Below are 25,540 nucleotides of genomic sequence, written 5' to 3'. Positions count from 1 at the left end.
GTGTTAGTTGGCGTGCTGAACGCTTTAAAGTCCAGAAATTATCGAGCAAAGCTGCCTGACTTCAGCCTAAATGTGGCGCTTGAACGTAACGCAGCAAAAACCACAAGCATATAAGGAGTTAAATCTCCATCTGAGGAGATAAAACACAGAGTACTTCGATTTAATTCAAGCAAGATACTGACTGATCTGCTTAAATGCTGCTGCAGGGCTGTGAAGCTTAAAGTTTGTTGGTTGTTTCTGGTAACAAAATCATGATTTATTTCAGCTGCAATTGATTTACCAGAAGTCAAAAATAGCTTACAAAAATAATTTCTTTTATTTTTGATGTGAGTGCATGCCACTCTGGAAATGCTGCAAGCTCAGCACCTTTGCACAGCCGGAAACCTTCCGTCATGTGTGTTTTCTGCAGGGCCCCGTCTGTGATTGGCTGCATTGCTGTGCGCCCCCCCCCCCCCCCCCCCCCCTTCCCATCCAGCGCTGGCTCTCCTCGCTCTGCTGATTTATGAGATGCTTGTGTAAGATCTGGGGTTGCATTCGAATATATCAGGGCGCACATATCAAAACTATCCAACCATTACAGTCTTTGACTGAAAAGTTGAAAACAAAAGCGCACGATAAGGTGCGTTTGAGTAAAAGGCTGACGTTGTCTCTTATTCCCATCTTTGGATTCGACATGCTTGATATGTACACACACACATCTCTTCACTGTCCGAACGTCATGGCGACGGTGTTGAAATGAACTGGATTGTAACAGGCAGGAATACTTGAGATTACGACGGGCAGTGAACACCCCACGCAGCGCACAAACGGATAAATCCAAGGCGATGGCGTAGCAGCAGGCACACATTAAACAGTCAGGGGGGGGGGCTGTGGGAGTCACACACAGCGGTTTTATCTGACAGGGTTAATGAAAACATCGTGGCCGGGGGGGGGGGGGGGGGCATTAATCACATCAGGAGGAGCATCAACACAGGCCATGCAAACGCAGCTCCTCCTCCTGCTCTTTTGTAAGGTTGCCACTCAAACATTCTGACCACATTGCATACAAAAAGCTAGAGATGCTGCCCCCCCCCCCACCGGTTTCGTGATGCCTCTCCATGGCAACGCAGGCAGGTTGCATCGCGGACAGGTAGGGAGTCTTTTCTGCTTCCTTCCAGGCAGGATGGATCTTGTCGAGATGTATTTTTTTTTATTGTTGTGAGCGCGCCTAAAAAAGACGAGCTGCCTTCTTCAGATCATTCTTCTTCCAGAGAGCCAGGCGGTCGAACTGCCCCAGGGTCATGCCGAAAACCTGCTGGAAGTCCTCGGGAGATAAGTGTCTCTGGGGAGGACAAACGGCAAGCAGAGAGAAGGTGCCGATCAGTTATTGAAGCCACAATGCAGCTTTCAGGAGACCTCCTCACGAGTCAGGAAGCTTTACGCCACTCACCAACCGGGCCAGAATCAGTATCATAATACCCAACCTGCAGCTGGGTTCAACGACCCATAGATCGCCTCCTAAAAGTGCATATCTGAGTCAGCTGATCCACATTGCAGACATTTGGATGTCTGCATGGTAACATTTGTTTTAGTGTGTAGTTTTCAGGAAACAAAATTTCAACGATGTCACTGAGGCATGTTTTGCCAAACTGTCTCTGGTCCCCGGAAATGTTCCAACGACGCAAGCGTTACGGACTCTGAATGCTTTCCTGCCTGACTTTGTGACTTTGAGACAACTTTGTACACCTACGTGACTCAATTGTTTCCCCCTCCAAGTCATTTCCAAACACGCAGGCACGTGAGATGCACGTACTTCACGACCGCAACCACGACAGGTACGTCTGATATGCGACATACGTCTGGCGAAAAGCGAGCAAGCAAATTACGACTGTTTCCGTCCTAGCTCCCGGCAGTGCCAGCGTTCTGCGGTCTTACTGCGCTACAGCTATACCACAGCAAAATATCCATACGGTAATTTAACATATGATTTATTAATTTCATGTGGTCGGAAGCCGCATGGAACCAGGCAAAGAGCTGCCTGCGGCTCGCGAGCCGTGGGTTGCCCACCCCTGGTCTATGCTATATGAAACGTGTCCCCGTCAGCGCTCATCTTGGTTTTTGACACCGTTTTTTCTACTGATTAAACCTTCACGGATCAGGAAGAATGATGGGCGAAACAGAGGTTGGAATATTTCTAACACACACATTCACACTTACAACACAACTGCAGTGCAGCCATCCCGACCACAAATGGGGCTATCCTGCGTCAGCGAAACCTCGGCATCCCGACGGTCTAATTCCTCATGGGACAATAAGCCAAAGGCTGACGGGCAGTTTTCATTTGAGGGTTAGCGAAGGTTTAAATGTTCACTGGAGTGTTTTTCCTTGAAATGGGTTCACGAAGAGGAGGAGAGGAGGGCCATCAGGGCTGGGCCGCAAGAAAAACCACAAGTTGATGTTTTTAAATGGACTTTTTTATCCTAGGTGGAACATTACTCGAGACTACTCCACTGACACTCAAATATTTCCTGTTTCCTGAATCTGAAATGGGCAGTGCGAGAATAACAGCAGGAGGAAATCAGTTATTATGGTACATTAGGTCTAGTGTGCTTCATTTCTTTATAATAAGACCTGCATGTGGGTAAAACATACGGTGGCCAAGTGTGAGAGCGGGGTAATATGATACAGCAGATGGTAAAGCTAATACTACTGTCACACTTTATTGACTTCAAGGAGTCATTGTTGAATGAGGCATTCCAAAATCACAGGCCCGAGGCTGCCTCTGTGAGTGCCTGCGAGTTTCTGCTCTCAGGCTTTCCGCAGGATTTTATGACCCAGCTGCAGGAATTTGCTCCCATGTACCAGGCAGCAAGGAAGAAGATGCTAAATTCTGGAGCGGATCCGAAACAAAGGAGCAGAGTCAGACCTGTCAACTAATACGGTTTCCCCGTATTTTCGTACGGGAAATTAGATTTTTGAGTAGTACGGGGAAATCTGTAAATACAGGAAAATAAAAAACGAAGCGGCAAAAGGAAAAGTTATCGAATGTATTCGCCTTGTGAGGGTCAAGCTACAGTATCATCTGACTGTTGCGTTCAGGTGCAGGGACATAATGGGGGAAACCGGGCTGCTTTGGCAGAGCTCGAGTGCTGTTGAGTTGTGTACTTACGTCACCCCAAATGTTTCCAACAATCTGGAATCACAGAGAACTCTGAAACATGTCTTTTGCCGTTTCATTTTGTCACTTATCACAGAAACTTCAGGGACCATCAGCGAGCCAGGGAGTCAGCGAACGCGACTTATCACCTCATCTTTGAACAGGAGTTTCCTCAGAGAGTTTTTTAATAATACTTCCCATGAGCCCACACTCTTTAGTGTTTAATCCAGGGGTGGGCAAACATTTTGACTCGCGGGGCCACAATGGGATCTAACATTTGACAGAGGGGCGGGGCCAGGAAGAGATGGATGGAGTGTTTGTGTGAACTAATATAAATGACATGTAAAAGTCATTACATGAAAGGATTTGGCCTTTTACAGGCAGCATTACAGGGCAAAGGTCAAATGAATGAGGTTTAATTGTAATAAAATGTAATTTAATGATATAATTTGGACAAGTTCAGCAGGCCGGATTCAAAAGCCCAAAGGGCCGTATATGGCCCCCGGGCTGTAGTTTGCCCATGCCCGGTTTAATCAGGTAAAAGCCGAACACTGTGTGCTATCTGCATGCAGCGTAACACATTGTCGGGTTCTTTCTAACGCATTCATGAACTGCACTGAGTTTTGGTCGTAGAATGAAAAGAAATATCGGCTTCCACACATTACATTTGTTTTGTTTTGAAGACGTCACATCCGGTTTACATTCAGTTTACCAGAGACACACAACCAGTGAGGTCATGCCATGTGTGTGTGTGTGTGTGTGTGTGTGTGTGTGTGTTGAGATTGTCCTGAAGCCTTTAGAGGCTAGCTTGAGTTAAAAACAACGCCCCGCCCACATTTACTCTGAATAAAAAAAAGTCAAGTTATAACCAACTTTACAAACGTTACAGACGACATTCCTCTAAGCTTCGGCTGACACTTAAATCCTGCGTGGCAGCTTTACTCTCGCCGCGTCACTCTGATGCTTCAGTCATTGCTCCCCAGGCTTTTCAATAACCCGTGGATAGAGCGGAGGGAGGAGCGTCACAGCTTACCTCCAGTCTGGTGCGATCCACGTCTCTGGGAAGCTTCACTTTCACTCGGTGCGTCACTGACAGAATTTCATAAGGGTAGATCTGGCACACACAAAATAAGAATTGTTGGAGACGCATTCAGGCGTTCAATGATGCTTTCATGTCTTAATAAAGCTGCCGGTGAAGCACAAAAAGAGGGAAATCTTACCTTGTATTCTAAGAGGCGAAAGGAAAGACAGAGAGAGAGAAAGAGGATTAATCTTTTGGAACGGTGAGTTATTTAAAAAGCAGATCCATTATGCTAACGGATTCCACTTTGTGGGATCAAATCTCATCAAACGCACTTTAACTGTTGCAGCGTTATGAGGCTGGCATAGCATCAGCTCAGGACTCGACACCCACTTCTAAACACACTAATAAAAATAAAATCAGCTCCATATTGTTGCATCCAGTAACTATTCTGGATTCAGAGCTGCTAAAACCTCGGGTTATCAGGTTTAGGACTTTAGTTCTGATTGCATCAAGGCTTTCATCTTGGGTAATGCAGTGGAGTTAGCATTAGCTAACGTAGCATTGGCAGTTTCTCCCTTGTGCCGGTCTCAAGCCCGGATAAATGCAGAGAGTTGCCCCCCCAAAAGACTTATTAAATACAACACTGAAAAATGTAAGAACGTGAAGAGCCATTTTCACCTCTCATGCCTCCCCAGCTATGGGAGTCGGGGTCCACTTCATCCTCCACCATCACTGCAGCCTGCAGGAACAAACCGAGGCCAGTCAGACCTGCACTCGCGTCTTTTAGGGTGGCCAACAGGAAGTGCTGAGCCTCCCACCCACAACAATGGCCAACGTGTTATTATAGACTGTTGCATTCGTAGGCGTCTGTACGAAGTCTTTCACTGAGAAAAAAAACGTTGGATTAAACGTCGCTTGCCCTTAAATGAAGGTTAAATGCGGTGCCATTCTGTAATGGGTACACACAAAGACTCATCCATCCATTTTTGTCTACAGACGCTTTATCGTCCTTGCGGGTCAGAGGCGGGGCAAGAGGCGGGGCACACCCCGGATGCGTCGCCAGCGCATCACGGGGACAGACACACACATGCACACCAACGGACAATTTGGAGCGATCAGTTAGTCATGACTATTAAGCCATTAACCGTTTAAAGACTGTATCATGGATGTGATGATGTCATCGCTGAAACCTCCTCTCAGGGATCGTGTTTCATGTTGTCGATACAATCCGCGCGCCCCCCCGCTTTGGGCGACCCGCCCTCCTGTGGATGACCTAACATGGAATCATGAGTCCAGTCCATCTAAGCGAGGCCTTTAAGGTCATTCTGTCTGTCCAGCACTTCCGAGATCATCTGGGATTGGGATTAAATTGTGTGATACTCCGGCAGTCTGACCACAGCTTACCTTGTATATACCATTCCGCCCATGTCCAGGTAGGGAAGCAGACTTATTGTAGTGGAAATCTACACAGAGAGAGGGGAATGCTTCACTGCTGCACAATAGCATGCTGACGTTGGCATCCGTGACTCAGAGAATCATTGATCCACTCACTCAGCTGGGACGCGTCAGTGGGCAGACTGCAGGTAGATTTCCGCGGATCCAGATCTTCCGGGCCCATTTGTCCATCCGTTTCACTCTTCATCCAGCTGGTCCTCTACAGGGGGCGCCAGAGACGGAACCCGACAGACGAGACAGGTAGTTCGTGAACTCGTGAACGGGCGTCCAGTATGGATAGTGCAGCATAGTAGCGGCTCGAAAAGAAGCAAACAGAAATCCAGATCGCATCTAGACCCACCTTGCTATCCTCTCCATCCTGCCAGGAGGTTCTCGACGCTGTAAAACAGTCAGAAATTATAGGACGTCACAGGTGCCTCCGGGCTATGACATCATCAGCTGCAGATGGCATCAACATACATGTGCTGAAACATATATATCAAAGTAAAAGGCTGCTTTCTGAAACGCAAGCCGGAGGGAGAATATTCGGGTTGCGGCCACTGCGTCGTCTTTCCGTATAAAAAAACGCTTTTTCAGGAAATGTTTTTTCCATTTGACATTATGGGTCGTGAAGACCATGGACTGGGAGCCAGTATACATTTGACCCTTATTACTAGCGAGGCTAGTGGGTCTAATGGATAATACATTTTCCATAATTTGCCGTATGGAATCAATAATGTCCGCCTTCCCCTTTAAACTCTCATGCTACTGACCTCGCTCTATCAGGGATCTCAAATTGAAAACAACAAAAGGATCCTCGTCCATGAACGGAACAAAACGACACCAAATGCAGCAGCGTAATTGTTATACTGTCTGTGGCCGTTTGCTGTGATCAATCCGCAACATGTGAACTTGCAGGAGATCTGGGTGAATCGAGGGGCTTGATTTTCAACCTGCCATGTAAACATCCTTCCCTCACCAGTGTCTGCTCAGCCATCGATTCCCTTTCAGAACGTTAGCGTATCGCACCTATTCTCCAGCACTCCCGTTTCTGATTGGGGGAGGGGAGGGGGTGTAATAAACGGCTTTGGACTTTTCTCTATTGTCTCCTTTTAGGTTCCCTCCATCAGCTGAGTGAAAATTGCGATGTTTATATTGCATTTCTGCCCTAAATACTCCAAAATCATCCAGATTGGACCTTTTATACGGTTAAGAAAAATCTGTGGGATGATGCCATATGCAGCTGCTTCAACCTCGTCGGACACACGTGGCAGAGTGTCTCATGCACACCTTCTGCAGCTGGAGGACAGCTGTAGTGAAAACCCGAATGAATGAATGAATTAGACACACAACCAGCGATGAGGGGAGAGACAGCGATTGGTATCAGACTAATGTCACCACACAAAGGAAATCACACATTTATCCAGTCACTCACAAAATCACCGGTAAAACCCAACAGCTGAGACGGCGGGACGAGTGGGAGCATGCACGGGACAGCCAATCAAAGAAGAGCGCCAATTTCCATCAATCGTTTCCATGAAAAAGTGGAAGTTCAACAGGTGAAATCAGATTCTGACATTTGAGGCAATGTTTTATTGTTATTTTTAAATCACAGATGATAAATATTTCATTCCATCTACAGTTGACAGTTGAAAATAAATGGCCATTGTTTGTCTGTCCTGTTACTGTTCTATCCTGTCCAATCCAAACCAAGAGCAGCAGCTCCATTCTCTGGATGCACTCCTTATTGGTGCACAATATCAGTTTCCAGCTCCTGAAATGCAACGAATGGAAAAAGCTTTCCCTGCATTCACCAACAAACACAAGATATAAACAGGTGGCGGCTCTAAATGCCACAAACCTTTCAGGTCCGTTGTCCTCGTTGGAGACTTCGCAAACCAGAATGGTTCCACATAAAGGAGCCACATTTCACATTTGCTTTTTTCTGTCACATTTAGAGATTTTTCTTTTGCCCTTTCCTTTCTATGAACGAACAGACAGACTTAGATGAATTATATTCCGGATTGGGACTGAGCTGCAGGTACGCAGCCCTCCTGCATGATCAGCAGCCTTTTTATCGGCACCTTTGGACTGGATTGATTGAACCAGTCATCAGTCACCAGCCCTGCATCCGGATCCATGGATTACATGATACCAAGAGAGATTTCAGGAAAACATTTGGGATGAAATGATGATGAGGCGACTGAAGGGCGACATGCAGCACCTCATGCAGAGACCAGACTAGAGAAGGAAGTGTTAAAGAGGCCATAGACTGTACCATGCTGTCTGTAGATGGGGGGCTTTCTATAGATATTATCTTTGACTGTAGTCTCTGAAGCTGGGGACAGGCGCGGTGGAAAGAAAATGGAAGCCAATAGAGGAGGGAGAGAAAGAAGGAGAGAGAACGAAGCATGAGTTAGCAATTACTGAGGGATGAGATATTTGAAGAAACAAAAAAAAGGGGGGGGGGGGAGGGGGTACACTTTAGGTTCAAATCAGCACTGGTTGAAGTTTGAACCTGGTGAGAGGCGGAACAGAAATACAGCCGGTCCTCGCTTCACGACAGCGTCGCTCAACCATTCTGTGTCTGAGTAGCGCCCTTCTGGACGGGGGAACCAACGTTCCCAGGGAGAATGAAATACTCTCCCTTCTCAAAGGGGAGAGGAAGAAGAACAACTATTTCTCACGTCTTGCCCCCTCCCCTTTCTGTGAACTGTGTTACTCTGACGGCGTAGGTAACAATGTGTAGTATTCGCTCACAGCTTCGCCGCCAGTGCGTCTCCGTCTCGCTCAACCTAACGGCGATTCCGTGTCGCTAAACACTCGGGGTGCAACGATACACAAAATTCACGGTCCGATGCTTTTTCGATACAGAAACAGATAAATAAAGACGCGCTTCCATCAGGGTCATACTTGACACGAAAAGCAAAGTATCTCCCAACGAATCCAACAAATGAACATGGTTCAGTTCGTAGGGCGTACCGAACCGAGACCCCTGGATCGAACGGTTCGAAAGCACAATACGGTGCAAATTACATTTAGAGACTGGACACTTGCAATTCATTTCTGTGCCATTAATCACAGAATGTGCAACGATGTAGGAAAACTTCAAAGCTGCAGCGACGGGCGGGACGAGCACGGCCTACCTGGTATGTGGAAATGTCGAGGAGCAGCCACATATGCAGAAGCAGAGGTGGGAGACTTGCCATCGGAGTAGGTGGATAAGCTGGGGGTGCTCCGGCCACTTTCACTACCTCCAGTCCGGAACAGAGGGTGTGCATTTCATGAGAGAGGCAAAGGGGAAAGGGTTCATGGGAGGGGGCAGGTAGGCAGACTGATCAATTTCAAATAAAAGGTTATTATTGTCACAGAAATGCAGATAACTTGATAACCCAGCCGGTTGCTGTACTGAGACAGCCTTGTAGGGACCTTCAGATGTATTGGGCTGCTAAATAACGAGACCCAAACACCATCTTGTGCCATTTTAATGTATCAGTCCTCCTTTTGCTATTGATACACTGAAGTATAGATTCCAAAAGAGCTTTGAACGGTGTGATGTGATACTGAGACCTCCATTTCCCTAAATTCTCCAAACTTCCCAAAACAAACTGATTCGGCTACTCCTCAATCTGGGGCCCATGACCCACCTTCTTCCTGGACATTTTGCTAGCCTAAAATGGCTCAGGGTAGAAGACAGGGTTAAACAGCTCAAAATGGGATTGGCATTTAAAATAGTCAATGCAGCTCCGCCCTCAGTCCCCTCAATCCCTGCATACCTGAATAAACACCTCCACAGATTTAGTGACACCCACAGCCACAACACTAGAGGGAGCTCAAACAACAACCTGATTACACCCTCCTATAGGACTAACATGGGTAAATCATATTTTTACAATACGGCCACCCAAGGGTGGAACGGTTGGACTCCCGCCCTCAAAACATGCACCTCTTTGGCCTCCTTCAAAAAGGCCCTAAAAATACACCTTTTAGGGGGACAGAAACGGAGATAGTCATCACGACTCTCTCCGGATCAACCTCTCTCTTGAATCCTGCTCCTCAGCTTCTAGCCTTGCTTCCTTTCCTTCTAGTCTCCTGGACACACGTCCACCTTCCTCCTCCTCATCATCATGTCCACCAGCTCTCTAGCTTTTCCCGTCATCGTCCCAACATTCAGTCCCTCCTCTCAGTCCTAAACTCTTCCATTCCCTCTTCTCTCGCTGCTGATGCACTCGTCTTCCTCCTCTTCTTCGTCTCTGTCTTTGACCCACAGTAATCCAATGTCCAGCAGCGTCCTGTGGGTTCACAACGCTGCTGGTGGTCGTTGTTAACCCGGGCTTCGACTGATCCGGCATAACTTTAGTTGTTAATTTTTTAAGCCGGATGCCATTCCTGACGTAACCCTCTGTATTTATCCGGGCTTGAGACCGGCACAAGGGAAAACTGGCAATGCTACGTTAGCTCCTGCTAACCGCACTACCGGTCCTACCCATTAGGCTGCATTAATCCTGCACGCTAAAAGCTGCCTAATAAAACTTCACTTTTACCTTCTTAATTATTTAGTTTTCAGGTTGAAGAACATTTTCAATTTACCGAGCATTTTAATTGATTAATAAAAAACGGAATCCTCAAAAATACAATTTGCCTAATAGTTTTGCACACAGCGTATGATCAAAACCATGTCGAAGCTAGGCTAGGCTGGGTGATGGAATCACTGCCACCGTCAAGGCCAAAAGTAACAAACACTCTATATCCAACGCCTTGAGGAGGAAACAGAAAGAGTTTGGAAGTGTACATGCAAGAGAGTGTTATCTGATTGAACACACAGCCTTCTTGCTCAGACAGTGAGGAACCATTAGCAGCGACCCGGATGAGATCACTGACACATGTCGCAGTGCAGGTCTCAGTGATCTCTTAAACGCACACATGCCCATAAACAGACACACAACACACCAGAGTGCTGTTAGTGCAGCTCTAAATGCAGGGCGGATCCTTCTCACAAACATTTGGAGCTGAAAGTTGCATTTGTTGGAGGTTTCCAAAGCTAAGGGAGGAGATGCTTGTAATTCATGAGAAATGATTACGCATTTGACAAAAGGTGGAGGCTCGTTATTAATCCAACAGCAATAGCACAAAAGCAAAAGGTTTTTGGGATTATTAACAAGGAATCGGGGAGCTAGGACCTTTTCCTCACCTCTCCCTCGCTTTCCAAATAAAACACATTTTAAATATCCTGAACAAAATATAAATGCAAGACTTTTGTTTTTTGCTCCCATTTTTCATGAGCTGAACTCAAAGATCTGAGACTTCCGACTTCAGAAATGACTTTTCTGTTTTCCTGGCTGGAATTATGCCTTCGTATGACCGTGTCCTTGTTGTTGGCGATTTCAACGTCCATGCCTGGTCTCCTGATCAGCCACTGGTGGAGGCCTTCTTGAATCTGATTACCTCAATACCGTCTCACTGCCGGTCAGTCCTCTGTTTCCTCAGTATTTTCAGGCTCTCCTGTTCTACGTGTCCAAACTGCCATCAGACTTTTAAATAATACATCTCTGAAATCACAATTCCTTCTCTCGGGAATAACCTTTTAGTGCAATCCTTTTATATTTACATTTATATTGCGGTTTTAATATATTGCCCTTTTAAGTTGGACTCTTTCCCTTATTGCTCTGACAGCTGCTGCTGCTGCTGCATATTTTTGGCTGCTCAGATGTTTTTATATTTCTTGCTTTTATTAAAAGCCGCTGAAAAGTCATTTCGCTCGGCACCGTGTCCATCGGATGCCGTCTGAATGACAGTAAAGCAAGTCTTTAATCTTGAATCGAGGGAGACTGAGGTCCTCGGCGGAGGTCTGCAGTCTCAGAGTATAAATAGTATAAAGGTAAATGATTTATTCTTTCTCTGCGGCCTGGCAACAAATGCATATCGGACCAGTACCGGGCAGTTGGGTCGGGGCCCGCTGGGGACCTACAATGGAAGTGAATTAACTGATGCTGGTGGCAATGGATCTTGGGGGGGTGGGGGGTACCTTCCTTGTATGAGAGGAGTTGCTGGGGGGGGAAAGGGGTCGCTAAATAACTTTCTTTCTCCAGATGTTGTGGGAGGCTGATAGGTTTCTTTTTGTAACTGCTATGGGCTCCCACTTCAGGGTCACTGAGCAAACCAGCCAACCTGGTGTGGTAGTCGGTCGTGTTCAGTATTTCTGTGCCCCCACAGTGCCAGTGCCCTCGTTTCCTGGGCGGCGTGGTTAGACGGCAGGGGTTTGGGTAATAATGATGGATGGCAGCTGTTTTGCTACAGAGCTGTTCCGTTTCTGCGTCTGCAGCTTGTTGTTATAGATCTTTGAGTTCCGCTCATGAAAAGTGGGAGCATTTATATTTCTATGGAAGAAGAAATAAATCCCTGAACCTCTAGGGCCTGAACAAGACTAGCAAAACACTGTAATATGCAACTGGCTCAGCCGACTCAGGCTGTTTCTTTCCCAGTCGTCTCTTTCATCACCATCACAGAATTCCCCTATCAGACATTCCACCCGCTCCTGGAAAAAACAGCCAAATTCATGGGCTGTCTGCTCATGATGTTGTTCATTAAAAGGCTTGTGACAATGTTTGAAGTGATCTCATACTGCCTCCCTCTTCATCTACGTTCCTCTAATTGCGCACTGCTGATGCGTTCTTCGCGCAGCGAAAATCTCTGCAGCGCACAAAAAACAAAATCCAACCTGAATTGAAAATAAAAGAAATTTAAAAATTCATCCTGTGCTACTTTTCAATGTGAGCGAGTGAGTGACCGGCGACCGGCTGCTGCAGCTAACGATGAGAGTCCCGTGCGTCTTTACGCAGCTAATCGACGTCCGCCGTGTTTGAGGTGTTTGAGCGACCAAAGCGGCGTGGCCGATGTGGAGGGAAGGCGCTTAATAAAAATGACAAGGCGAACGGGCGGTGACGTCATCTCAGCACGCCAGAGTGGAAAGGAGACGCGATTCTTTTTAGCTGGAGCGCAAACAGAAGAAGAAACGGCGAGACTGGGGGAGAAGTTTTCCTTTTGCTGCGCTGGCAGAGAAGAGTGAGGCTGTTCTGCAGAACCCACGTTCTGGAGGTCATTACTGTGAGGCTGTTCTGCAGAACCCACATTCTGGAGGTCATTACTGTGAGGCTGTTCTGCAGAAGCCACATTCTGGAGGTCATTACTGTGAGGCTGTTCTGCAGAACCCACATTCTGGAGGTCATTATTGTGAGGCTGTTCTGCAGAACCCACATTCTGGAGGTCATTAAAGTGTGAGGCTGTTCTGCAGAACCCACATTCTGGAGGTCATTAAAGTGTGAGGCTGTTCTGCAGAACCCACATTCTGGAGGTCATTAAAGTGTGAGGCTGTTCTGCAGAACCCACATTCTGGAGGTCATTACTGTGAGGCTGTTCTGCAGAACCCACATTCTGGAGGTCGTTACTAGTGAATGTGTTGAATTCAAGTCCATAATGAGTCTAGAACTTAAACATGGATCAACCAGAACCTTCTCAGACGTGGTTCTGCAGCACTAAAATCTAGGAGCTGAAACATCTCAGCTGTTTGTGCTGCATCTCCAGCATCCAGAGCAGAATGAGAAAGAGAACTTAGTTTAATGAAGCGTATTAAAATAGCATCCAGAAATGGTCCTGAAGTGTTTGGAGCAGCCGATGCATAAAGTCAAAGCTGCAGGAGACGAGGACGTCAACCTGGACAACGTGTCCAACCGTTGGAGACGTGAGAAGGACACAGGACAAATGAGGTTATATACTGTATTTTGGAGACGAGGAGTTCCAGGACTCTCTCCTGACCACAGTGAACACATGAATGAATACATTTTATTTTTGAACATGTGTAAAAATATGTAAGTATTTGTAGATACAAAAGAAAGAAATACTGATAAAAAAAAAAAAAAAAAGACATAACAAAATGCAGTACATAGCTTAAAAAAGGAGTAGGAAGAAGTGGAATACTTATTTTAAAAAAAATGTCTACCCTATTATTCAGTTTATAGCAAAATATTCAACATAAATACTTGCATTAATAAATCATAAAATACTATCATATATAAATAAAAATATATACTCCTCATCATCCAAAGTTAACACCGTTCCTCTTCCGTATACTTGTTTAGAAAAAACATTTTGTACCTCCTTTGCTTGTTAATTTTATGATTTATTTGTTGATTTTATCTCTTGTTTTTATGTTTTTTTTATACTCTTGTGCACTTTGAGGTTTGCTTTCAAATATAAAGTGCGTTCAACATAAGATTTATTGTTATGATGTTGCTCACATTTGTCCGAGGGTCTGCTCAGGGAGTTCGTGTGTTTGCTCAGACACACAAAAAATTAGAGGGAACATTGCTCTTCATCTCATCCTATTAATCAGAAATATAATAATAATAATACATTTTATTTATATAGCGCTTTTCTAAAAACTCAAAGTCGCTTTACATGTGTACATAAGATAAAAACAGCATGTATACATAAAATAAAAACAGCAAATCAATACAGACAATAAAAGAGGAACTTGGAAATAAATTAGATAAAATATAAAAATCTAAAATTATACATTAAAAGCAATGTTGAACAGATGTGTTTTTAGTTCTTTCTTGAAAGTGTTCAGAACAGTCTCTTAGTGGTACAAATGTGTTCTGACTGTAAAGGTTCTTTTAAATACAAAAATAACTATTTGTAGTAGTAAGAATGTTCCAGTATGAGGACAAATAAGAATGTCCACAAGCCTGCACATTTAATTTATACGGCCTGTCAGAATTAGAATCATGCAATCGAATCTTCCTCCTGGAATGTTGCATTTCATTGTACTCTTATCAGATATATAATGGTGATAACATAAGCAGATGGCTAGTGCACCAGATGTTCCATTAATCTCTGCTCAGTGACCAATAATACAAGCTGACTTGTATCCATGTATCTCATTTCTTTGGTTTGCTGATAAAATATTAGGTATTCATCCGAGTCTTGGTCAAGGGAGTTTCTTCCAGGCAATGCATTGGCTGATATTTTACGTATACTTTCCCTCTGTCAAAGCAACAAACGTCAACCATGATACTTGTAATCCTGCATGCATTCCTCAGTGCTTCGGTTTACAAAGCATAAAGTCTGCATTATCCTCCAAATTCACATCAATGTCAAAGTCCAACACATGACAGTAAATAAGGGATCATTCAGGTAAAAATAATAAGGGTCAACAATCTGAACAGAGAAGCACAAGTCATAAAGTCTTCCTTCACTGTCCTCTAAAATATAATGACTCATAATGTATCAGGTCCACAGGTCTAGTAAACCATGTATGACAACCACGTCCACAAACACAAGTGAACAGTGCAAGCAGAATGAGGAAAACTGAGGGGTACTATGAATGTACCCTGATGGACTCACAGAAACCCAACAGCAGCACGATACTGGACAGTATCACAAAACCTGCTAACCATTCCACCAGGGGAGGGGGAAAAGAAACAGAAAGGGAAACAGAAAGGAGACTACTGGTGTTATTACCGTCAGGAGGTGGTAAACTGAGATGCAGGGATGTCCTAGGCTTAGGGGCAGGCAGGGGGTCCTGTTTGAACCCTGGGGGGGGGGGGTGAGGGAAATCATGGGTTGTGGATAAATTAAGCAAATGGAAGTGGTAGCTAAGCCTTTCTGAAAGGTGTGGAGCGTTGAAAGAGGAACTTGAATATTTCAGGGATGTGGATTGTCGTGCATGACAATGCTTTCATGGCTTTAGTTCACAAATTTCACGAAAGAAAACGAGAGGGACGAGGAGCTGTGTCAGACCCTGTACCGCGTCTCCCGTCTCCGATTAGAACCGAGGTCTATAGTGACGTTTTCATCATGGATCATTTGATGCATCACCACACCCCATGCCAAGTAAAGTTAATTAAACGGTGGTATCACAGCACTCCATTCCTTAAGACCCTCGATCTCAGTCGAATACACAGAGGACCAGCAACCTGCTGCTGTAAGAGACCTAAATGCGTGGGTCTTCAGGCATCTCCCATTACGTCAGTGATCCCTCTCTCTCTTCCTGTAGTCTTGTGCTCTCTCTCCCTCTGTTTGTCCCTCTTTCTGTCTCTGTCTGCAGGTCCTTCTGTCCGTGGTGCTGCAGAACCTGGACCTGTGTCCCTCAACACTGATGTCCATATTGCTAGCATTAGCATTTATAGCTTTATATAGCAGCTCTTTAGTCAGCATCTTGTTCAGCAGCCTAGATGTTACATTTTGTTTTTGTCTGCTCCTTCTCTCTCTCTCTCTCTCTCTCTCTATCCCTCCATATCCATTTCTTTGTTTTTGACTCTCCTCCTACCTGTCCTTGTCTCTGTCTCTACCTCTCTGTCATTGTCTCTCTGTCTTTTTACCACAGTCTCTCGCTCTCTCTCCCCTTCTCAAACCAACCGGTCCAGACAGAAGGCCGTCCACTATGAGTTTTAGGTTCTGTCCAAGGTTTCTGCCTATTAAAAGGAAGTTTTTCCTTGCCTCTGTTGCCAAAGTTCTTGCTCTTGTGGGTCAAGTTGTGTTCTGTCTTTCCCTGCTACTCCTGTAAAGTGCCTTGAGATAACTTCCTGTTATGATCTGGTGCTAGAGAAATAAAATTGAATCTCCTCTTTTTGGGAAACACTGCTTAAAGGGTGCCAAATATAGTTTGAATATTAGTTGCTAAGGTTTTACGCTTGCAAGGAGCCCACAGAGTCTGTATTGGACCGAGTCCGGGTCTCAGTGTGCTTTGATACCTCTGAAATAAGGGATATAGTTGTGCTGCTGCAGCATGGCCAAGGTGGTGGGGTTGAGGTGAAAAGACAATCCTGCACTGACACCTGCTGGTGTCGGTGAGTATTTGCCACTACCACCGATACCCCCACTCCCTTCAGCGCCACCAGAACAGTACACAGGTAGGGAGGAGGAGTCCCTGGCGCAGGTGGGAGGGCACTTATTGGCACCTATGAGAGTTGAAGGCAAAAAGAGAGGACTGAAGTCACTGGCTACTGGATCTAGCACCAAGGTACAGATCTACCTCCGGCGCTGAAGGTCCACTCCGCTCGCAGGTCTGTGATGAGTTAAAGAATGAAACTGAAGATAAGATATTTCTGCAATTTGGCCTTAAAAAATGGGGAACAGTACATAAACTATACAGTATAAAGTAAAATGTAAATGTTATCATTTACATTTTACTTTATACTGTATAGTTTATGCTGCACATTTTAGAAATCAGTCACAATTTGGGACGAGACGCTTAATAAACAGACCGGAACCGGATGTAACCTGAACTCAGTCGGATGGAATCTGAATGGAAGACTGATCAGGAAGTACATTTCATCAGGAAGTTTCATCTTCCAGAGCCTCATTCGAAGTGATCAGTATTCGTATGTGTATGATACCTGGTCGGCTGTAATTCTGGGGGGAACGGGATGGGGTGAAGCGTCCGTAGCCCCCCAGAGAGCTGTTGGAGCTGGGGCTGGAGGGCCTCTGCTGACGAGGCGACTTCTCACCGTTGCCCTGGACACACAAACGGACACGTTCAGCACATTCTGCAGAGACGGCAACGCTACGCCAGCGCTACGCCAGCGCTACGCCAGCGCTACGCCAGCGCTACGCCAACGCTACGCCAACGCTACGCCAACGCTACGCCAACGCTACGCCAACGCTACGCCAGCCCCTTCTGGGCAACGACGAGACAAACGGCGAACACCGTCGGAGAGGCGGCGTCTTCCTTCCCAATGGAAAAGTGGAGCAAAGCACATTTGATATGAACTGATTTCAATTGGATTTCTTCCTGTTTAATGTGTGACAACGGCCCCGCCCACAACTCGCTTGCATTCACGCTCGTTTTTCCTCACGCTACTTTGGTATCGTTGTTGTCGTTGTGCTTATTTTGATCGAACTGCTTCATCACACTCGGTTTAATCACCAAACATCCCTACAAATCCTTCATTCAAGCATCTTCTCTGCTGCAGGAGGTCGTCGACTTGGCCTGGAGCTCAGTGCTCCTTTTGATTTATTGTTTTTGGGGTCACGCTCCAGTTGTTATGAAGCTCTAATTTGTCCATTGGCCTTCTAACCTGTCATCAGGCTGCTGCATCAGTTTGAATCACAGTCCACACCTGAGATATGATCGGAAGGCTCCTCCCACACAGCTGTGACGCGCTACAGTCACATTTCATCCCTCCAATCAGAATGCAGGGTCGTGATATTCAGTGAGTGCAATGCTATCAGAAGTGCTAAAAATGAAAAGATGATGATAAGAACAAGACAATCAAATCATCTCTAAACATTTCAGAACCTACATTCTCCGTAAAACTGCAGGTGTTTGTTTTTGTATTACTCTATGTCTTGTTTTCACTATGGAGTAATACAATCTGTGAAAAATATCAGAGTCCTATAACTCCACCTCCTGGTTAAATATCAAGCGCAAGAATCCAATGTGATGAATCTAAAGCATCAATGAAAATCAGGAGGTCTCTAAAGCTGCCCCCCCCCCCAGCAGCGTGATTATATTCGTTTTACTGCTGCTAATACACGTCTGTGTATCCACTCCTGCTGCTGCTGGTTTTGTGATGTGTTCTGTTACATGTTTTTTGTAACTTAGTCATTATGCACGACTTCACCGAGAAAAATTCCTCGTCTGTGAACCCTCATTGACAATAAACTGATTCTGATTCTGATGCGCTCAACCGACACTCAGACACGCCTCCTGGCTCTGATTGGTGGTTTGGATTCAGGCACAATTAAAAACAAAAACAAATACAAGCCATTACAACCTAAATGTGCTTCCTTCCCTCCCCGCACGCCGATGCCCTGATCAAGGGTGTGAAATCATTACCTCAGTAGGAGTAGGAGAAAGCAGCTGGGGGGACTGCAAACCAAAAGGGGAGAACGCCAGTGATTAGGACCAACTCGTATTGGAGGACATCTTGTGCACGTTCCCCTCGGCTTGACGTCAAGCCGAAAGGGATTTCCTCCAGACGTGTTTCAGGAGGTGATTACAGACCTACCCAAACTACGCAGGATTGACTGGATGGTTTATTTCTCTGTTTTGGGTTGATAAGGACCCAAAATCACCAGAATAGTGTAGAAACATGGGAAACGTGAGTTTTTCATAATATGAGACCTTTAACTAATTTTTGAATCCGGAAATGGAGTTTTCAAAATATTTTTTTTCCTGACCTCATTCTGGATCAGATCCAGGAGACATTTTTCAAGTCCATATCAGACCCCTTTATGACTGTGATTACTGGTGAGTAAATTGAATGCATATGTACATTTGAAAATATATATTTTTTTGGGATCGCAACAGTACCCGCAATCCGATATCCAATCCGGATGAAATTCGGAGGTCAATAATCAACCGAGATATTGAGAAACAAATTTCTAAGCTCCATTGACTGCAATGTTAATGAAAATGTCATAATGATCCATAATCCATCACCAAAATGTAATCATCTGTTCCTGGTAACGTTCCCAACATTTTATGAAATCTGCAACTTGTTGAGATATGTTGCTAGAAGTCAGACAGACAAACCAAGGTCGGTGATTACATAACCCCCGCCACGGCGGAGGCGCTTACAATTTGCTGCATAATAGGGAAATGTTCTAGTGAGCAGGTACAGAGCTGGGACTGGATGGGGGCTCCGAGGCCGGCCTACCTCGCCGTAGTGCCTCTCCTCAGACGGGTAGCTGATGTAAGGGGAGTAGGACAGCATGTCAGGCCTGTCAATGTTATAGATGGCCTTGGTCTTTGGAAGGGCTGCCAGGTCCTTGTAGTCCAGAGTCTCCTCTCCTAACTTGGCCTGCAAGCAAAACAGCATGAGATTAGATACGCTGATTCAATTCAGTTTTATTTTATTTCTATCACGCCAGATCACAACAGGAAGTTATCTCAAAGCACTTTACAGGTGTAGCCGGGAGAGACAGAGCCCACTTTGGCGACGGAGGCAAGGAAAAATGTGCTTTTATCAGGCAGAAACCTTGGAAAGAACCTAAGGCTCATGGTGGCCGGCCATCTGTTTTGAACGGTTGGGTTGAGAAGGAGAGAGCGAGAGCGAGAGTGAGAGTGAGAGAGAGACACCGGTAGAAAGACAGAGAGATAATGAAAGAGATGTGTTGCTGCTGCTGCCATCTGGTGGTGACTGGAAGGTGTGCAGCCTCACATAGATTACTCTGCTGGGGGAGCCCGAGGCACTGGAGGCTGGAACTGAGGTGATGCTCTCAGATGAAGTACGGGTCACCTGCAACACACAAACACACACACACACACACACACACACACACACACACACACACACACACACACACACACACACACTTACATTACTGAATTCTAAGGTTAGGGTTCAGGTTTGAAATCTGCCCTTTTCTTTTTTACTTTAAGTGACTGCATAATTAGGTCTACCCCACACCCCAAGGCTGATTTATTATTTATAGATGAATGTTGATTGATAAAAACTTAAACTAAAATCAGACGGAACTGAAACTCTGCTGACTGGTCTTGAAAGGGCAGAATCTTCAAAGGTTACCTAAAAATCCCACCATCAAATGCTGTTTTTCTTGTGCATGTCATTTTAAATTCGAGGGGTAGAGTCATACTACGAGGGACACTGGTTGTCTGTTTAACCGTGTGTTACATAAACCCCAGAAAAACACACACAGATTTTTTTTGATTTGCTTTCCACATGTTAAAGCACAGCAGGACAGTGGACAGTACTGCGGCTGCTGCTCAACCTGAAGCAAGCGGAGTAGCAACATTTATGATCAACCCATGCAGCAGATGGTTGTTGGGGGGGGGGGGGGCAGTGGTTTGGCTGGGTGCGGGACATACGGGGCACCAACCTGTTGCTCATGGGCATCATTGAGCTGTATCCGGACTTGTTTCTGGGGAGGAGATGGGTGAGGATGAGGAATGAGGATGGGAGATACTGACAGTAGAGCTGCAGGACTGCTGATGTGTGAAATAAGGCTGTTTAGTTCGACACCAACTCTTTTGCAGGCGGGTCGGCACGTCATCTGCCGAGTCTCTGATGTGTCTGAAGGCTTAACGCTCCTCACAGTTACCAGAACCCATTGGTTTCTTGGGTTTGGACCAACAACAGGAAGTTGCATAAGCTAGCATGAGGTTGGTATAGCAACATCATGTCTGTGCAACATACAATAGCCGTTTCACAAGCGGTAGCTCACGCTGCTCACGGTTTAAAGGGCAATGAGGCTAATGCTGCTGGTCCTCTTCAGGCATTCAGCCAATCAGCTTAAACTACTGAAATGCACCTGTTCTGAAGGAGGAGCTAAACTGGCTCCTTCAAACCGAGTTCCAAGAAATTACTATTAGATCTTCGGCTGTGGCGACACAGATGTGGGCAACAGGCTTTTCTCCACCCACCTTGCTCTTCTCTTCCTGTTTGGCAGCTTGTCTGCATGGAGGATGCCAGATAGACGAGCCTAAAAACGCAAGCATAAAGACAAGAGCTGTCATGGATGAGGATCGTGGGTCAATTTAATCCAGAATAAACAACAGGATTGTGTGATAAAATGCTTCTGACAACAATACTGCCTCCCGGTGTATTTATCACATTATCTTTCCAGGTAAAAATGTAATCCAGTATTAGAGTTATTACTGGTAATATCTAATAATTAATTTTCTTGTAATTTCTATAAGCATTGATGTTTGGTCATTAATCCAATCAATTAAAAAAGTCAAACATGTAAAGCTAGATATTAAACAGCTAATACTTTGTATCTGGTTGTGCACAATGAGTATCCCGCTGTACCCTCCATAATAGATGCACTCGTCTCTCGTATTTTTGTCCAGTACCAGAATCTATTGTAATTATTTGAATGTGGGCTCCACTGTCTACACAACCAGTATACCAGATGTACACATACAACATGTACAATATGATTTGATACATTTTAATGTAGTAACTCTTACTGTTTATGATGCTGTTTCTTTCTGTAATACTGGATTATACTTCTGAATAATATGATCCACAGTGTCATGTTGAGCTTGTGTTTCTGGACATGCTAGTGGTCGTTGTTAACCCGGGCCTCGACCGATCAACCAACACCAGGGAGAAACTGGCAATGCTACGTTAGCTCCTGCTAACCGCACTACCATGAAGCAGCCTCTATGTTGAAAATCACTGGATGTAGTGTAAATATATTATGTTTTTGTCTGCTCCTGCTCTCTCTGTCTCTCTCTCCCCCTCCTGCCTGTCTTTGTCTCTCTCTCTACCTCTCTGTCATTGTCTCTCTCTCTCTCTCTCAACCCAACCGGTAAAGACAGATGGCCGTCCACCATGAGCCTTAGGTTCTGTCCAAGGTTTCTCCCTGTTACAGGGATGTTTTTTTTTGCCTCCGTCGCCAAAGTGCTTGCTCTAGTGGGTCAGGTTGGGTTCTCTCTTTCCCTGCTACTCCTGTCAAGTTCCTTGAGATGACTTTCTTTTGTGATTCTAGTGCTATAGAAATAAAAATGAATGAATTGAAATCCCAAAAATGGCTATTACCTTGCAGGTACATTTCTTCTCCCTCTGCAAACATCTGCTCACAGCGGGCACAGCGGGCACAGGTAGGGTGATAGTGCTTCTCTCCAGCCTGTTGAACATCAAGAAAAGGGTGACCCTGATGACCGATTCATTTACACTGCTGGAAAAAGATGGTTTAAGACCAAAATTATTTCAGCAGATCTGAGAATTTAGTCCCAAGTTTGAATCACAGTCCCAAGGCCTGCTGGGTAAATGCCCTTCCCACTCGAGTATTACGCCCCACAGTGCGATTCCTTTCACATGTCAAATCAGTACCGAAATCCTTTAAACCTGACAGTCTAACTCTTTAAACTGTGGGAAAGGAAACAGTTAAATAAATTATAGTACAGTAATACCTCAACATGCGATATCCACAAACCGGATCCAATCTGGATGAAATTCGTTGGTAAGATAAAGATTCCCAACCTACACGATTATGTCAAATTCCATAACCAGTACTTGAGGTTGGAGGCTGACTTCCTTTTCACAGAGCGAAATGTTGAATGGCGTCGTTGTTAGCGCTGTAGGTTCAAAATCCTATGTGTGAGGAGTTTGCATGTTCTTCCTTTGTCCTCGTGGGGTTTCTCCGGTCTCCATTCAAAAACATGCAATGTAGGTGAAATTATTACTCCAAAATTGTCCGTAGTGTGTGCGTGAGTGTGTGCGTGAGTGTGTGCGTGAGTGTGTGCGTGAGTGGCTGTCTGTCTCTGTGTGGCCCTGCGATGCGCTGGAGACTCGTCTAGGCTCTAGGCCTCTCGCTCATAGTCAGCTGGGATAGGCTCCAGCGGCAACCGTGGTATTCAAACATCAAAATGTCCCTGAAAACCAGGCTCCAAACCTCCCAAAACAAACTGATTCGGCTACTCCTCAATCTGGGGCCCATGACCCACCTACTTCCTGGACATTTTGCTAGCCTAAAATGGCTCAGGGTAGAAGACAGGATTAAACAACTCAAAATGGGATTGGCATTTAAAATAGTCAATGCAGCTCTGCCCTCAGTCCCCTCAATCCCTGCATACCTGACGGAACACCTCCACAGATTTAGTGACACCCACAGCCACAACACTAGAGGGAGCTCAAACAACAACCTGATTACCCCCTCCTATAGGACTAACATGGGTAAATCATCTTTTTACAATACGGCCACCCAAGGGTGGAACGGTTTGACTCCTGCCCTCAAAACATGCACCTCTTTGGCCTCCTTCAAAAAGGCCCTAAAAATACACCTTTTAGGGGGACAGAAACGGAGATAGTCATCACGACTCTCTCCGGATCAATCCCCCCCCTTTTTTTTGTCCACCTACGTTGCACATATTAATTGCCTTAGTAATTTATTGTAATTTATGTAATCTATTGGCATTCATTGTCATTTTGCATCAGTGGTGTAATTTATTTTAGATTAATTGTTAGTTTGCATCGGCGGTGTAAAATCATTTTATTTTTCTCATGTTACGTTGCATCAATTGAGTTATTGAATATTGGTTTTATTTTTATTTGTATTGTTAAATTTGTATTGTTAATTGTGGATGATTTATGTGCGAAGGACTTTCAATGGAAACAAGACCGCAAGGGCTTTTTTGAAATGCTCCTCTTAGACAGGATGTTTGACGTTATTTGTACTGTAATACATGCTACTGTGTGACTGTACTTGTACTCTAACGTTCTATCTAATAAATATATTCATTTAGAAAAGCGTCTGAATCTGCGCACCTGACCCCGTCAACCACCTTCTCAATGTAACCTGCCTGTGTTGTAATGTTACCTCCAGTACTTTTCCAGTGATGTACTTCTTGCAGCTCTCGCACTGGATTCCAAACATGGCGTGGTAGTCCATCTCACAGAAGGGGATTCCATCCCTGACAGGACAACACAGGACAAGTCGTCAGTTTGGTCAGAGCCTCCCAATCCTGTGTGCATCATGTCTGGGCTGAGAGACCTCAGCAGGTGCCCAAGGAAGGAGCCTGGTGGAGCTCCTGCTGCAGACATGCCACAATGATGCCTGGTAGCAATTTAAAGGTTCTAGTTTTAATCCTGAGGCTGTTAGCTAGTTCATTCATTCATTTTCTTAACCGATTACTCCGAAATCCGGGTTGCGGGATCTTCTGGAGTCTACGGGTGACAGGCGGGGTACACCCTGGACAAGGCGCCAGGGCCACAAATAGACAGACAATCATTCACACTTATGGACAATTTAGCACAACCATTTCACCTAACTTGCATGCTTTTGGTGGTAGGAGGAAGCCGGAGAACCCGGAGAACCCGAGGAGAATCCACGCATCCACGGGGAGAACATTCAAACTTAACAGCGCTATCAACTGCGCCACCCTACTGCCCGCTGTTAGCTAGTAATAAATAAAAATATTAAAAACATTGAGTCAAAATGGTGGCCATTGTTCATTAAATGCCCACCAGTTAATAAACTCTGGACAACGTGAATGTGAAACTGAACATACACTCAGCTGACATACAGCACAAGGAGCACTCCTCCATCAAACATCACGCAAATGTTACATGGAAGGGGTAAATACAATGCCGATAATTCATTAAGATACTCGAACCTCTGCTGCATAAGAACAGAACAAGAAATCTGAGCAAAGAAGAACTTTGAGCAATGTTCTCAGGTTTAGTTTAGCTTTGATGCACAGAAGCATTAATCAAAGGAAAGATACTTTGTACCGGACTAGAGCTCTCAGAGCTCATTTCCATCTGCAGTCCGCGGTAACGACAAGGTCGACAGTTTCTGACCAGGAAACGGTTTGATATTAAACGCTAATCATTTATTTATTTGGTCAAAATGCAGTCAAGCAAATACAGAACTGTATAACAGCATGCATGAGGACGTGTGGAATGCCACTGCCTTACTTGCTGATGTACTCAGCATTGAGCACCTTGTTGCAGATTTTACACTTGAAACAGCCGAGGTGCCAGTGCTTGTCCAGCGCAACAAGAGACTGTTCGTTCCTAAACTCCTTCCCACAACCACAGCAGTCTGAAACGGAGATAAACGAACAGTTAACATGAGACTTTAGAGCTGCTGGTGTACTTTGGTTTCGCAGAGTCAAAGTTCCGCTTTAAGGTACATGCTTTGTGCTTTGGAGACAGACATAAATGAAGAACTGACTGTGGACCGCCTGTATGGGGGCCGGGCTGTTGGCAGGGAGAGGCAGGGTACAGTTTTGGCAGATGCACTCCTTTCCATTAAAGGTCACTCGGTCACCGGCCGGGAAAGGCTGTCTGCAAGCAAAACATATCAGAAAAGGGTTTTAAGTGCTCGTTTGGGCATTTTGCAAATGTGTGAAAGCCACAACATTTAAGCTAAGACTGGACAGTCTTAGTAACAGTAAATTAAACTAATGTACACGATGATTCTCTACTCTCTACTTTAGTAGTTGTTCATTACTGCATAGATGACAGTTT

At 45.2% G+C, this 25,540-nt stretch overlaps 1 protein-coding gene across 1 annotated transcript in view; it reads right to left on the bottom strand.

The window, feature by feature from the left end:
• Positions 1-452: 452 nt before the first annotated feature.
• ablim2 (actin binding LIM protein family, member 2) overlaps positions 453-25,540 on the bottom strand; it is a 57,236-nt gene continuing 32,148 nt past the window's right edge. Inside the window, exons 4-24 of the mRNA XM_068755595.1 lie at positions 25,245-25,357; positions 24,986-25,112; positions 23,886-23,979; positions 22,106-22,193; positions 20,983-21,041; positions 20,439-20,480; positions 19,760-19,837; positions 19,256-19,399; positions 18,433-18,465; positions 16,991-17,108; positions 16,592-16,622; positions 16,346-16,521; positions 8,741-8,848; positions 7,873-7,926; positions 5,956-5,993; positions 5,712-5,814; positions 5,565-5,623; positions 4,839-4,899; positions 4,357-4,364; positions 4,170-4,250; positions 453-1,321 (exon numbers count right to left, since the gene is read on the bottom strand). Coding sequence (XP_068611696.1) covers positions 1,208-1,321; positions 4,170-4,250; positions 4,357-4,364; positions 4,839-4,899; positions 5,565-5,623; positions 5,712-5,814; positions 5,956-5,993; positions 7,873-7,926; positions 8,741-8,848; positions 16,346-16,521; positions 16,592-16,622; positions 16,991-17,108; positions 18,433-18,465; positions 19,256-19,399; positions 19,760-19,837; positions 20,439-20,480; positions 20,983-21,041; positions 22,106-22,193; positions 23,886-23,979; positions 24,986-25,112; positions 25,245-25,357 — 1,729 coding nt within the window. The 3' untranslated portion in view covers positions 453-1,207. The remainder of the gene's footprint in view (positions 1,322-4,169; positions 4,251-4,356; positions 4,365-4,838; positions 4,900-5,564; positions 5,624-5,711; positions 5,815-5,955; positions 5,994-7,872; positions 7,927-8,740; positions 8,849-16,345; positions 16,522-16,591; positions 16,623-16,990; positions 17,109-18,432; positions 18,466-19,255; positions 19,400-19,759; positions 19,838-20,438; positions 20,481-20,982; positions 21,042-22,105; positions 22,194-23,885; positions 23,980-24,985; positions 25,113-25,244; positions 25,358-25,540) is intronic.

Source organism: Brachionichthys hirsutus, chromosome 23 (assembly GCF_040956055.1).
Source record: "Brachionichthys hirsutus isolate HB-005 chromosome 23, CSIRO-AGI_Bhir_v1, whole genome shotgun sequence".
NCBI classification, from domain to species: Eukaryota; Metazoa; Chordata; class Actinopteri; order Lophiiformes; family Brachionichthyidae; genus Brachionichthys; species Brachionichthys hirsutus.
The sequence above is the reverse complement of the archived record's forward strand: the minus strand, read 5'-3'. Positions and strand labels throughout refer to the sequence as shown.